At 45.0% G+C, this 15296-nt stretch overlaps 1 protein-coding gene across 4 annotated transcripts in view; it reads left to right on the top strand.

Moving 5' to 3' along the window:
• Window positions 1-15296, top strand: part of NUSAP1 (nucleolar and spindle associated protein 1) — a 46398-nt gene that overhangs the window by 20516 nt on the left and 10586 nt on the right. Inside the window, exons 4-9 of one of the 4 annotated variants that reach the window (XM_014595495.3) lie at window positions 2613-2694; window positions 4275-4346; window positions 10248-10360; window positions 10615-10680; window positions 10902-11065; window positions 14211-14386. In XM_014595495.3, coding sequence (XP_014450981.2) covers window positions 2613-2694; window positions 4275-4346; window positions 10248-10360; window positions 10615-10680; window positions 10902-11065; window positions 14211-14386 — 673 coding nt within the window. Of the gene's footprint in view, window positions 1-2612; window positions 2695-4247; window positions 4347-10247; window positions 10361-10614; window positions 10681-10901; window positions 11066-14210; window positions 14387-15296 lie in introns of all 4 variants that reach the window. The other 3 variants (XM_019496485.2, XM_019496484.2, XM_014595496.3) reach the window with 3 other exon arrangements.

Here is a 15296-nt window from a genome sequence, read left to right as displayed (position 1 = left end):
TCTAGAGTCAGGCCAAACCTTAAGTAATAGAATACATTAGAGGTGCACCAATACATTGGTCTATATCATATATGCACCAATAAAAAGAAAATTGACATTATTGGCATTTGGCTTTTTTTGGCTGATGTGGCTGATTTAATGTTGCAAATAAATGCATGCAGCCAGGAGTGCAGCCTGGCAGCACAGAAAGCAATGTGCAACCGGTGAGTCATGAGCAGAGCAGCTGAGAGCAGTGTGAACAGGCCTTTCCGCCAAATCCTGATGGACACCCCTTATGTATTTACAGGCTGCCACCAAGTCACCCCCGAGCCTGCACTGCTCCAAGCTGAAGAGTCCCATGGCTCACAGCCTCTTTTCATAAGACCTGTTCTCTTGCCCTCTGATCATGCGCATGGCTCTCCTCTGGACTCTCAAGCTTCTCATGGATCATTTTATTATGCAGATCATTCATTAATCTTAAAAATTCAATAATCATTAAAATGATCATTCATTAATAAAATGATGATTAAATAAATCTTCTGCTCAAACTGTAGCCTGGACCTGAACTGCATACACTATTCCAGGTCAAGTTACAGCAAAGCTGTTGGGACACTGGGCATGTCTACATATGGTGATGTTAGTACCGCGCAGTGTTTTATTTGCTTAGGTGAAGTACTAAAACAGCACAGGAGCCATCCGTACTGCAGTGTTATGGGCGGCGCATGGTTAGATTCACTGGCTACATCGCTGTAGCAGTGCGCCACTATAGCAGCGTAGCCAGCGATCATGTGTAGATCCACGTGATTGCTATGTCACTGTAGCGTGCTGCTACGTCGCCATAGGGCTATGTGTAGATTCTCCCTGTTATTTCTTTATTTTGGTCCTGTAAGTGCTGAGACTCCTTCTCATTTACTTTGATAGGCAGGGCGGCAACTAATCCTATAGGATTTTCTCCTGTGCTATCTCTTATAAGATATTTTCCCTGTGTTTTGCTCTTTTAGAATGCATTAAGTTTCTATGTTCTCTCCCACGTGTGTATTGCAACATTCTCCTAGTGTTCCAATATAAAAGTGGAGCTCTGTTGTTTCTGGTACATCCAGTAGTGCGCTGTTTGTGGGCTTGCCTTTCAGCTAGCTACTCAGTTATGTTAATTTTCATGCTTTTATCTTTGCCTCTGCAGCTTGCCAGAACCCCTATTTTAAAGGTAGCCAGCAGAACTTCAAATATTGCAATCCAACTAATTAAAATAACATTATAACCTTAAGCATTCAAGGACTGGGTAATCATTGATATAGCTGGTTATGATGATTTGCACACCTTAACCTAAATATTAAGAATATTGGTCAGTTTGAAAAATAGATTTAAAGCAGCAGCGCTCAACTTCCAGCCCGTGGCTCGAATCTGGCCCATGGAGCAGTGTCATCCAGCTTGTGGGGCTCCCAATAGGCCTACAAATTTGGCAGCAAGGGGAGTGGTGGCAGTGTTTAATTGCTGCTCCCTTGCTGCCAAATTTCTGGACCTGTGGGGAGTCCCGTGGGCTGCATGATGTGGCCCTGCATGCTAGACTGGTCCAATGTGCAGGAACGTAGCTGTAATTGGGCATGTGGGGTTAGGCTGCCACACTGGATCATACCTGCAGACCAACCTCATTTGCTGACCCTGTATGGGATCTGGTACGCTCACCCATGCTACGCCAGTCCTCCAACCCATGAGGCCAGAAGGTTAGATATCACTGGATTAAAGGGATTTTTTCAGCTAAGTCATGACACTAAAATGTTAGTATTTCACAAGTAACATCTAAAATTGCTAGAATTGAAAGAAACAATTTATTCCATATAGGAAGTTTTTATATATGGCTGATCTACTTTGTATATGTTTTCCCTTGTATATTGGCAGGTAAAATGTATTAAAGGAGGAGTAGGTAGGAGAATATCTGTTGTATTGTGATAAATGGGTATGGAAAGTCCTAGCATAAACTAGGACTTTTGTTTACTATAACTGTCAACTGGAGAGAACATTTCTCTGCCAGCAAAGGCCAAAAAGATGCACCTAAAGCAGCAAAACATGGCTTTGCCATTCTAGTTTAGTTTTGTTTTGCCAATTTTTTCTAAGCCATGCTGACAACATGGCTTTTTGATGTTAGTGTCCACCTCTTTATTAGAATCTCATCAGGCAGACCACTTGATTCTAATAAGTAAGGAAAGGTAAAGAGAAAGTAAAAAGTCTATGCAGACACCGTAATTCATACATACTCAGTAATCACTAGCTATTGCATAGCAATCTAGCTGTGCAACAAACATATATGTCTGGACTTGATTCTAATAGAAAGTGGAGAGAAAATTGTACACTGTGTAGTTTCAAACTTCGTTGATTATGATTAATAAGCAACTGATTCTCTAAAGTGAGATTCTAATAAGCAGTAGAAAAGTCCTATAAGACAGTCCTTTTGGAACCATCTTTTTACAGGTCATAATGCTAATATGTGGTTGATTTCTAATATCCAGTAGATACTGTGTATAAGCTGCCTGTCCACCAGATGTCTGTATCTATACTTTTTCCAAAATAGATTTCTCCTCAAATAACAGGCAGAATATCTTGGCTAGGTAGTCTAACAAAATATTTTTAAACTTCAGAATGTTTCAGACATGAAAGAAAATGAAACACCCCCAGGTGAAGCTGACATGGGACTGAAAGTACTCCAGAATGAAGAGTCCGGTAAGAACAAAACTCTGGAGAAGGCAGGGATGAGCACAATGCAAAGCCAAAAGAAGAAGATGGTTCCTGTTACAGTTTCTTCTTACTTTCAATTCCTGTTAAGTCTTACTTCGTGGGTACTTCAAACAAACCTTAAGGTTTTAACATGTCTGTAAATACATGGTCCATGTATTGCTAAATGTGTGGGCTGATAGCCCAAAAAGTTGTGCCGTGGAAAAAGGTTGAAGGGACATGCATCTTTAAAATGTGGGTATATGCACTGGGCTTTTTTTGTGCATTATAAAGAAGATCTGAGTTGCCGGGCAGGTTATGTTCTACTTGGCAATCTTAGCAATGTTAAATACTTGAAACAGCTGTGTGTGGATGCCCCAAGAAGTCCTTCATCAAAGGTAGTGCTTTAAGCAGGCAGAAATGTCAAATTGTACTGAAGATGTTCCATGTCCAAATCATTAGTGCCCTGACAGTTAGTGAAATAGCAATCGCATAATTGAAGTGAATATCAGGTCAGTATATGAGAATGGAAGAAATGTTTGGTTAGGCTAGTGGTTCTCAACTTTCTTGTAACGAAGGATCTACCTAAATCGGGTTGGAAGTGTGATGTCCAATGGCTCCTTTAATCTTCCTTCTTGTGCATAAGCAAAATACTACTACATTTGAACTGCAGGGGTTGTAAGGCATACTTATACAGGCAAGAGACTTTCCACTGGTAAGAGCTGATATCACCACTAGTAATAATTCTTCCAGAAGAAGGAAATAATCCTGCTTCACTTGGAGATCCTAGGTTGATCTGACAGTTGGCAAAGGCATTCTATTAGTTCTGTACCCTTTTGAGAGACTAGACATGGAACATCATTCCTTTAATAAGTGGTGCTATACTTTCCTAGATTGTAGAGTCGGAAGGGACCACAATGGATCATCGTGTCCGACCCCCTGCCCCTGGCAGGAAAGAGGACTGAGGTCAGATGACCCCAGCCAGGTGACTGTCTAGCCTCTTGAAGACCTCTAAGCTAGGTGATAGCACCACCTCTCTTGGAAGCCTATTCCAGATCCTGGCCACCCTTACTGTGAAAAATTTCTTCCTAATATCTAACCTAAATCCATTCTCAACTAGTTTACACCTGTTATTCCTAGTCACTCCCTGGGGCGCCTTTAGTAAACAGTGCTTCCCCTATTCCCCGTTGACCTCCCCTAATAAATGTATAGGCAGCCACAAGATCGCCCCTCAGCCGTCTCTTGTGAAGGCTGAAGAGATTCAGCTCTCTCAACCTCCCCCCATAGGGTTCTATCACAAAGGCCACTAATCATGCGAGTGGCCCTTCTCTGGACCCTCTTGAAGTGTGGTGCCCAAAACTGGACGCAGTACTCCAACTGTGGCCTGACCAGTGCCGCATAGAGGGGGATCATCACCTTTGTGGAGATGAGATCGTGAATACCTTTTGACATGCATGCTTTCAGAGATTCGTGGAGCCAAAAAAAACCCCAACTTGGGTTCCAATGGCAGTAGCTCACTTTCCAGTGTTTCTAACAATCTCATCTAATGTGATTTACAACAGATGATGCTCTTCCATCCCATCTTGCAGGTGGGCAGATCCCTCTACATGTTGGCTGTCTGTCTAAGTCTGGGAAAAAAGGGCTGAAATCAGTCACACCAAGTAAGCTATTTATTATTTTTGCAAGCTCTAAAAGTAGGCTTCTTGTTTATGTATGAAAGGACACTAGCTTATTTCTTCAATGAATTTCTTATTGCAGGGGTAGGTAACCCCTGGCATGGGTGCCAGAGCATGGTACATGAAGGCATTTTGTTTGGCGCACGTGCATCAGGGTGGACAGCAGGGAAGGGGCTGGGACTGCACTGCCCCAACAAGGATCAGGCCCCTATGGTTCCCCCACTATCTGCCCCAGCACACCATCTTGCAAGTCTAGGTTGTGGGTGTTAATGGCACTGCCCAAATACATTGCCAACCAATATCTTATTGTATAAGAGACCAGATACATTTGAGAGAGCATTATTTCTCTTGTACACATGCACACACATGCATGTGTATGGGTCTACATTTGTGTATGTATATGATTAAGAAAATAAACAGACATTGGGTGGGGTAAAACTCCTGTTCTATTTCATAAAGCAAAAGTGCACGTGTCCCAGCTCCAGTATGTTTTTTTTTTTTTATTTTGATTTATCACATTTACTCAAATAGAAGATGATGACCCTAAATACAGAATGAGGCAAGCTCCCAATAATTAGATTCTATATCTAGAAAATGTTATAAATATTCATAGGTTTCATAGGCATTAGGGCTGGAAGGGACTTCGGAAGATCTTCGAGTCCAGCCCCCCGCCCAAAGGGCAGGACGTCAGCTGGGGTCATAGGATCCCAGCAAGATAAGCATCCAGTTTCATCTTGAAGGTGTTCAATGAAGGCGCTTGAACAACCTCCGGTGGCAGGCTGTTCCAGACCTTGGGGGCTCGGACAGTAAAGAAATTCTTCCTTATGTCCAGCCTGAAACGATCTTGTAGTAGTTTGTGACCATTCGTCCTCGTCATCCCTTCGGGCGCTCTGGTGAACAAATGTTCCCCTAGATACTGGTGGTCACCCCTGATAAACTTGTAGGTGGCCATCAGATCACCCCTGAGCCTGCGCTTTTCCAGACTAAAGAGCCCCAGGGCTCTCAGCCTGTCATCGTAGGGTCTGCTTCCCTGACCTCTGATCACACGCGTGGCTCTTGTCTGGACTCTCTCAAGCTTCTCCACATCCTTTTTGAATTGTGGAGCCCAAAACTGGACGCAGTACTCCAGCTGCGGCCTCACTAAGGCCGAGTACAGGGGGAGAATGACGTCCCGGGATTTGCTTGAGAAGCATCTATGGATGCAAGCCAGCGTTTTGGTCGCTTTACTAGCCGCAGCATCGCATTGCAGGCTCATGTTCATCTTGTGGTCAATGATGACCCCCAAGTCTCTTTCTTCCATAGTGCTAACCAACATAGCACTGCCGAGCCTATAAGGATGCTGCGGGTTTTTTTTTCCCAAGGTGGAGAACCTTGCATTTATCGGTGTTGAACACCATCAGATTCTCGTCCGCCCACTTGCTGAGCCTGTCCAGGTCAGCCTGGATCATCCGCCTGTCTTCTGGTATGGATGCTTTGCCCCAAAGTTTGGTGTCATCGGCGAACTTGGCCAGTCCGCTTCTGACTCCAGTGTCCACATCATTAATGAAGATGTTGAAGAGTATGGGTCCAAGGACAGAGCCCTGGGGGACCCCACTGGTCACAGGACACCACGATGAGTGACTTCCATCAATTACTACCCTCTGGGTCCGACCCCGGAGCCAATTTTCCAGCCAGTGGATCGTGGGGGACCCAAGGCGACAATTGGCCAGTTTCTCCAAGAGACGATCATGGGACACCAGATCGAAGGCTTTTTTGAAGTCAAGATATATGACATCAATCTCATCTCCCTTGTCCAGGTGATAGGTCACCTCGTCGTAGAAGGAAATGAGATTGGTCAAGCAAGACCTACCCGCAACAAACCCGTGCTGGCTATCCCTTAAGATGTTGGCGTCGGCCAGTCCATTAAGGATGGCCTCCTTAATAAACTTTTCTAAGATCTTCCCCGGGATAGAAGTCAGGCTGATGGGCCTATAGTTAGCCGGATCCACTTTCCTCCCTTTCTTGAAGATAGGCACCACGTTGGCCTTCTTCCAGTCTTCGGGCACTACACCAGAGCGCCAAGAGTTTTCAAAGATCCGCGCTAGAGGCTGGGCTATGATGCTCGCCAGCTCCTTGAGTACCCTGGGGTGAAGATTGTCAGGGCCGGCTGACTTGAAGGTATCCAGCTTCTCAAGATGTTCCTTCACAAAGTCAGCATTAATGGAGGGCAGGGGATCACCCTCACCCAGACTTCCCGGCCCTGTAGCGGGCACGGGCGTCCCATGGGGCTGATGAAAGACCGACGCAAAGTACCTATTTAATAGGTTGGCTTTTTCCTGGGCGTCAGTTGCCCCATCTGGTTCAGCAGGGGTCCAACGTTGCCCCTGCTTTTCCTCCGGCTCCCCACATATCTGAAAAAGGACTTTTTATTGTCCTTGATGCTCAAAGCTAGCTGGAGTTCAGTTGCAGCCTTGGCTTTCCTGGTCTGCTCCCTGCAGGACCGGACCAGTGCATAATAATCCTCCTTGGAGGTGACTCCCATCCTCCATCCTTTGTAGGCCTTTCTTTTTAGCCTCAGGAGGTCTGCTAGGTCCCTGGAGAGCCAGGGGGGCTGCTGTGCCCTCTTGCTGCCTTTCCTCCGAGATGGAATAGACATAGTTTGTGCATGGAGGATCGCTCCCTTGAGGAGCAACCACTCTTCTTGAACTCCCCTCTCCCTGTGGTCACAGTCCCTTAGGGCCTCACTGACAAGCCTCCTGAGCTTGTCAAAGTCGGCTTTCCTGAAGTCAAGGACTTGCGTGTTGCTGACTGACTTGCCAGCTTTTCGGTGGATGGTGAAGGTGATCAGCTCGTGGTCGCTGTCACCCAGCTTCCCATCGATCACTAGGTCGCCGACTAGGTCCTCCCCAGTAGCCAGCACCAGGTCGAGCAGCGCTTTGCCTCTCATTGGCCCATATTGTTATCATTCTCCAGGTACAGAATCTAATTATTGGAGGCTTGCCTTGAATTTCTTCCTTTCTTACTGTTATATCAGGGAAATTGAATCTGGGTAAGTCAGCTGGCTCCCTCATCCTCTGTTTTCCCCCCCTACACCAACTTCTTCCCTGGCAATCCTTAAGCACCAAGAAGAGAGAAGCAACTTTTGTGAGAAAAAAAACATTAACCTTGAATTTGACATACCTGTAGTAATTTGTGTATGATATCTACAGATTTAGTTAATCTAGAATTGATGCTTTTTACCTTTTTTGGTAGCTGCTGCAAGTCTTAGCACAGGTGTTTTTGTGGGGGCTGTTTGTTTGTTTGTTTGTTTTAACTTCATGGCTTGGGCCAAATCAGTTCCTCATTCTGTTGAATGATCAGAGCTTGATCATTCAAGTCTGTGACGCTACCACTGGCAAGTATCCTACCTCCCAGACTCTTCAGCCTGCCATGCATTTGGGAGTATCTTTTGTGCAAGTCCCAAGGCTGGAAACCTTGAAGCAATCCCCCATCACCATAAGTTATGTAGATGAGACCACCATCTGCAGGCGCTCTGCGATTGCCGTTGGCTACCGCCGATGCTGCTGATGGCATCTGCAGGTGGTCGCCAACCACTGGTTGGTGCTCGACTCCCCCTCCCCACTGCCACCAATAGTGCTGTGGCTGCCTGTGGGAGCTCTCCACTTGTTGTTGCCACATTCCCGCTGCAAACAGCGCCACCGCCACCTGCAGGAGCTCACTGTATCCCCCTAGCCGCTGGGGGCCTGTGGCATTAATGATCCATTGGGAGGCTGTAGTAGATGTAGTGCATATTAGTCCAAACCCAAGAGGCTCATGGATTCCCATATAGTTCTTTGGGCTGGGCCCTAGCAGAGTCAACAGCATTTCAAGTCATGGTGACCCCACAGCTCAGCACTACTGTGTGTATTCCAGATACCTGCACCCCCATAAAGGATCTATTTGCTAGTTAGCCCTACACTTATGACCAGGAATCCAGGTTTTCTGTCTCCCAGGGAAAAACAGAAAAATGCAGATTTCCCCCTTTACCAGAGAAAAATGTGGATTTCCTCATTTTAATGGAGAAACCTGCAGATTTTGCAGTTTTGGAAAGAGCTCTCTGCAGGCTGGCAGAGTTCCAGCCTGTAAGGAGCAGAGCCGCCTCCAAGGAGCAGAGCTGGGGGGAGAGAGGCGGAAAGGCCAGCAGCTGTAGCCTTGCCCTCCTGCTCTGTCCTTGCTGTCATGGCCTGAATCAGGGCCACTGCCTTGGCCCCTGTGCTTTAGGGGGGGGGCCCGTGGAGCCAGGCACCCAGCAAATGCAGCCCCTCCCTGGGCCCTGTCTGCCCTGGAGCTTCTGGTGGCTGGAGCAGTCCTTGCCCCTCTAGCCCAGGGCTCCCACCAGCATCCTGAGCCTGCCCCTCCCCAGTGCCTTTTAACTCAGGGAAATACCAGAGCAGTCTCCCCCCAGGTCTTGCTTCTCCTCCCCTCCTGTGCTCACCCAGCCATACAGGGGCTTGTAGTAGGGTCTCCTCACAGGCAGCTCCTCTCTTGTGCCTGCCCTGGCAGGGCTCCAAGGGGAGGGAAAGGGAGAAAGGATACCCTGTGGGTGGTGGTGAGGTCCTTTCCCTGACCTCCAGCCTGTCTCTCTTCCCCTTTGCTCTCTGCCGGGAAAACTGCTCCCCCCTCTTTTAAACAAGCCTCAGCCAATCCCAGGCCAGGACTCTTCCCGGCTTTTGCTAAACTCCTCATTCAAGCCCAGCTGGGGTTAGATCACTCCTCCCACTTCCAAGATTGATACCTCCAAACCAGCTTCCCTCGCCCTCAGGGCAGACAGTGTCCCTACTGAGACAAACTCTGTCTCTTCACACCGTCCCTCTGCAGGGCAGCCCTTCCTATCCCTTCAGTTAAGTACAATTTTAATGCTGTTACAGATATAAGAACATAAGAATTTAGATGAGCTGCGCTTATCTATCCTTGTGTTTTTATAGTCATGCTCAGTGTTAGCTGCATTTAGTCAGCTTCCTAGTTGATTTCATTCATTCATTCATGCTGTTTTTGGCAGCGATTTAATAATAGCCAATGTATTTAATGAGGTTTCCTTGTATGTAATGCAAGATGAGCGACTTTTTTTTACCCATGCTGTTTGGGGGAGGAACTTTGTCTTGTATTTGAGTAAATATGGTATATTTCCCACATGCCGCCTGCATACTGGTAGTAGACAGTGGAAGTCTTTATACATATAACATTAGCTATGGGAAATGCCAAATTAGTTTGCTTTTAATCTTTAATTACAGAACTGTTCTAAAATGTAGATGTGAGGGGTAGGGGGAAGGTAATGGCTAAAGGCAGTGCTGCAGATTAGGATGCCACTTCATCTTGGCTTTTGATCATCTACCAATATAGGGTACAGTCAGGAAACAATGTACCTTTTCCTTTTCCATTTCCTGTCCCAGCTCCCAATCTATTCCATAGAACTGTAGAAAAGTAGAGGTAGAAGGGACCTCCAGAGGTCAACTGGGACCTTCAGTGGTCATCCCTTTCCAGACCATCCCGTACAAGTCCTTGTCCGAGCTGTTCCTAAAACCGTACAGTCAACCCTGTCCCACTACTACTACTAGAAGACACATTGTCCAAAGCCACCAAAAGCACTCTAATCTGCCACAGGTAAAGCAGGGGACAAGAGCTGTCAATGTCCCACTAATGCAAGGGCTGTTAAAATGCATGTGAGAGAACCAAGGAAGAGGACCATGCCCCTGCTACAGAGGGAGGCAAAATCCCCACAGTCTGTACCAGTCTATCCATGGACAAGGTTTACTTTATTCTGTTTTTTCTGTAATTCTTTACAATTATTTCTTAGGCCTGACACTCATGACCTGTACTCTCAGGCCTTACAGTATCTAAATTTTCTCTGTTATTTTGGTAACCTTATAGATTTCAAGAAGCTGCATGAGGCTCATTTCAAAAAAATGGAGTCTATTGATGACTATATTGAGAGGAAAAATAAACTTCTTGAAAACTTGGGCAGTTCCATCAATGAGGTCAAGGTAAAGATTGATTAGAAGATAATTTCTCTCCATAGCATTTTCAAAAATCCAGGGAGGTGATGCTCCTCAATCTCAGATCCTGTGTTTTAACTGTGTATATGTGGGATCTGCAAAATGGTGCCACTTCCGGGTTCATTGCAGGCATGTTCACAGAAGTGCATACCAATGAAAAGAAAATAAATTGTTCTGAAGGTTACACTTTGCTGACAAAGCAAGAATGAGTGAACATTTAAGACCTCTTGTTGTTTTGGCAGGTACTGGCTAAAAAATTTAACCATCAAAAGGCATTTGAAAAAGGAACCCCACACTGCAGTACCAAGGTGAGGGCTTTTCAAATAACCTTGTTTTTCTAGTTCCATAAAATATCATCCCTTTTATTTTTGAAGTATAGACTGCATAAAGCCAGATGGGTGTGTCCTTCTGATTCAGTTTCTGTTGCTCCAGCTCTACAGGCAGCATTACTGATGCAAATACTAAATCCTTGCCGAATGTGCTAAACAAAATTAAAGTGAATCATCTCTACTTTGCTTTCTGTTTCTAGAGAGGTTCGAGTGGCAGAAAATTATTTAGCCCACATCCCCAAAAGGGCAGGTTCTCTACTACCTGTACTCCTGGTAACCTGCGGCATTCACCAAGTCGAAGAATTTTATCAAGGAAATCTTCATGCAACCCTTCTGTCCTCTCAACAAAGAAAATGAACGTCAGGTAAAAAAGGAATAAAATATAGTCAAATGTTTGTTATGTTTGAGAAATGTAAGAGTAATTAACACTTACTTTTGGTTTGACCTACCATATTCCTAACTACAAGCACAAACTACATGGGACTGGAAGCGCCTCCTGGATTATCAAACCTAGTTTCCTGCAGCTGCAGGCAACCAGATCATATAATCCCATTCATAAACTTGTTCAGGTTCATCTTAAAACCTAGGTTGTTTGCTCTGCTCTACTTCTTATAGAAGGCTGCTCAACCTGGATGTTGTGATGATTTAAATCCTAGTTCAAGTTTATTTATGGTGACTTTGTAGCTGTATGTTCTCCTACCAGCATTATCCTTATCTTAAAGAGTTATTTTCTTTTCCATCTGTGATGTTAGGGAGAGAGTAAACTTCCTCAATAAATTTCTAGAGAGTAATTGTACCTCTCAGCCTTCCGCTGCTGAGCTAAACAAGTACAACTATTCTAGCCTGCTCTTATAAGATACGTTCTTGGATTTCCCCTAATTATATTAGTAACCCCTTTCTGTCCTTTTTCCAGTTTGAATTTGCCTTTCTGAATATGGGTGACCAGAATTATCCATAGTAGGATTATATTTGATTTCCTCCCCTCCCCCCACCCCATGCATCATGTGTTTGCTCAGTCATCCTGTTAATGGTTAATACATACATTATCCTTTTTTTTTTTTTTTTTTTTTTTTTTGCTATATCCAGTTGATGAGGCCTCAGTTAATAGCAATAACTATTGTTTTTAATCCCCATGTGCATCACCTTCTATCTGTTACTATAAATTTAATCCCAAATATAATTACACTAGTACTTAAGGTCTACCAATTATTTCTGTATAATCATCTGATCTTCTCCTGTACTAATGATAACTCCCAATTTGTTGTCAGCAAACATCATTAGTAGAGTTACCATACGTCCAAGTTTTCCCAAACATGTCCTCTTTTTGGGTCTTCCCAGCTCCATCTGGGTGGCTTTTAAAATATCAACAAATGTCCAGGATTTCAGATTGTGCTCTGCTCAGCACTGAAGTTTTCCCTACACTGAGCTGCAGCAGGCAGGGGAGGTACTTGCTTCTCTAGTGGGGAAGGGAGCGGGGGAGGGGAAGCAGGGAGCTGCGTGGCTGGGCTGCACTGGTGCCTGTGCTCGCAGAGGTGGAACAGCTGGGAGATGCTTGCAAGAGTGGGGTGAGTAGGGGGCTGTGGGTCAAGAGTGAGGGGCAGCAGCAGGGATGGAGGGGAGGTGCTGTGGGTTGGGAGTGAGGGGCAACTAGAAAGATGGTAACCCTAGTCCATTAGCATATTTCTAGTTCTTGCCGCAACGTCCTTTAAAGTTGGGTACACAATGCAGTGCTTACAGAATTCCCACTAGTAATTGCCCTCCAAACCTATAGTTCTCCTTTCAACATAACCTATTGCTTGCCTACTCTTTGTACTAATCCCCATTTTCTCCAATCTAACTAGTAATTCCCTATGTGATGTCCTCTCAAATGGTTTGTTGAAAACTAGACAGACTGTATCTTCTGTATTTCCTTAACTGATTTCTTTCTTTTTTTTTTCTCTTTTCTTAAAGATACCTTGCCAAACAAAAATATTGGGTCAGTCTGGCATGACCTGCCTTTGTGATAAATTTAGGTTGAATTTTGTATAGAGGGCAATCGATACATCAATCTGATATCAGATTGGTACCAATATAAAGAAAATTGGCCGTATCAGGCCAGTTATTTGGCCAATAAATACCCGTGCTGTGTGCAGCCGCAGTGCAGCACTTGGGCAGCGTGGAGAGCTGCCTCCAGCTGGTAAGTCCGGTGTGGTGGAAGGGAAGGGACGTGGAGGGGGCAGATCAACGCCTCCCATGGTGAGGGGTGGGGCGGGGGTAGGGACTGCCTAGGTGGGGCGGGGCAGGGGGGTGGAGCCGTGACTCGTGGGAGGGGAAGGGAGGCAGCTCCCACTGTTGCTTGCACCCTGGGAGGGCACAAGGGTTGTGTGCCCCCTGGATCTACATGGGGCAGGGCGGGCTGCAGTGGGGCTCTTCTCAGTGGGGGCTGGGCTTGGAGCAGGTGCTGTTGGTGCTGAGAGGATGCTATATCCACCCCAAATTTCATTGCCACTCTGCTCCCAGCACCACTGCCACCAGCTGCCCCCCGCCAGTGCCCTCCCAGGGTGCAAGCATCAGCGGGAGCCACCTCCCCCCACCACAAGCCATGGCTCTGAGCCTGCCCCATCCCTCACCATGGGGGACGTTGATTTGCCCCCCTTGCCTGCCCCATCCACCACACCAGACTTGCCCGCTGGAGGCAGCTGTATCGGAAATCTGATAAGCATTGGTCGATTATGCTTCCTTAAATACCGGCTATTGGTATAGGACACACACATTTTTATCAGCGTACCCCTAATTTTTTTACCATTTGTGACTTACCTTGGATATTATTCTTCAATACTTGTTCTAAAGCCTCTTCTACTATTGAGATCAGAGTTGCAGATCTGTAGTTGCCTGAATCTTGTTTTGAAACGCTTTGAATTATATGGATTGTATCTGCTATATTCCAGTCGAGCAGTGCCACTCCCACTTTGATAGTTTTATTAGAAATCGTTGGTACTTAGCTTAAAACTTGACATACCAGGTTTTTTAGTGTTTGGGGGATGGCCCTTTTAAATCTATCACTGTTTGAGCTCATTGTTCTTTCACAGTATAAGTGATAATTCTCATGTTTCCTTTGCTGTAATTGCCCCTTAATTAACTTAATCCAAGTTTTTATTCTCTTGATGGCTTCATTACTCATCAAAGGAATGTTAGAAAAAACATCCCCTCTGTTGGCTCAATGACTCTTTAGTTAAGAAATCTGTTGGCTATTGCCAAGAAAATCTGCATCTTAATGTTGTCAGCTGCCTTCCTTCTTTAAATTGTATCTACAGAATAATTATTTATCAATAATACATTATGAAAGAAAACACTTCAGTGCTATTGTTGCATTGGCTTTTGACAGTATTTGATGCAAATGGAATTATTGTTGCATATTCATGGCAAAGATGGTATGGGTTTGTGTATTGTAGCAAATAAAATTTTTTTTTTTCCTGCATATAGTTAGGTCTTAATTCTGCTGAAATGTTTCCAACAAATATTTGCTTCAGATTCTCAGGAAGTACAAAGGACAATGAACACAAGCGCTCCCTTGCCAAGACTCCATCTAGAAAGTGTCCAGACTTGGAGATCTGCACACCTGATAGCAAGAAGAAGAGCAAGCCTATAATTAGTAATGGAGGTATAACAAATATTGAGCTGGCTGAGTCAAAGACCAAGGCTGCTGGTAATTTTTAAGAAACTGATGTTACAAACTTCTATAACTTTCAGAAGCAAATGTAAAGCCTAACATTTCATACCTAACATAGAGGTGCCCAACCTGTGCATGCATGCCCCAAATGGCATGGGCAGCTTATGTGTATGGCATATGGCAAATTTGGGAGCAGACAGGTAGCACTGTGGGAGATAAGACAGGCAGAAGAGAGCTGTGGATTGGACAGGGGAAGGGGATTGTAGTGGGACATTGGGAAGCTAATGAAGTTGTTTTGTTTTTTTGTGGCACACCTATCAAAAAGTTTGGCCCCCACTGCCCTAACATAGCTGAATTCTTAGACTGGACTAGGATTTGCTTGGAGCAGTGCTTCCCAATCTTTTTAGACTGCAGACCAGCATACTACAGACCAGAAGTGACCAGCATACTGCAGACTGACAGCCAACCCCTTTTTATATTCAGTATAAAAAAGGGTTGGTTGCCGGTCCACAGTATGCTGGTCACTTCCAGACTTCCAGTCTGGCAGCCAACCCTCCTGTGGACTGGCAGCCAGCACTTCATGTCCCGGTACTGGGCTGCGGCCCAGGGGTTGGGAACCTCTGGTCGAGAGGTTTTGTTCTGCTTTAATTTGTTTTCTTTTAGTTCTTTGAAAAATGTATGCTTTTAAAAATCTCTTGCTATCTTCAAAGGCAAAACAATTAGCCTAAGTCTCCTTCCTCTTATTGTGGAAGGTCTTCTGTAAAAAGAATTTAGAAGTTCCCTCAGTGCAAAATAGAAGCACATAGGATATTTATTGATACAATTAATTCTCTTCTGGAGTACTATATTTGCATTAGAATTCCCTGGGCCACTAAACAGTGCAGTGGAACATTCAGCAAACTAACAAAAATTAGCTGTGAAGAAGTGAAAAATCTTCTGGAATTAC

This window comes from Alligator mississippiensis, chromosome 2 (assembly GCF_030867095.1).
Source record: "Alligator mississippiensis isolate rAllMis1 chromosome 2, rAllMis1, whole genome shotgun sequence".
In the NCBI taxonomy this organism is placed as follows: domain Eukaryota; kingdom Metazoa; phylum Chordata; order Crocodylia; family Alligatoridae; genus Alligator; species Alligator mississippiensis.
The sequence above is the reverse complement of the archived record's forward strand: the minus strand, read 5'-3'. Positions and strand labels throughout refer to the sequence as shown.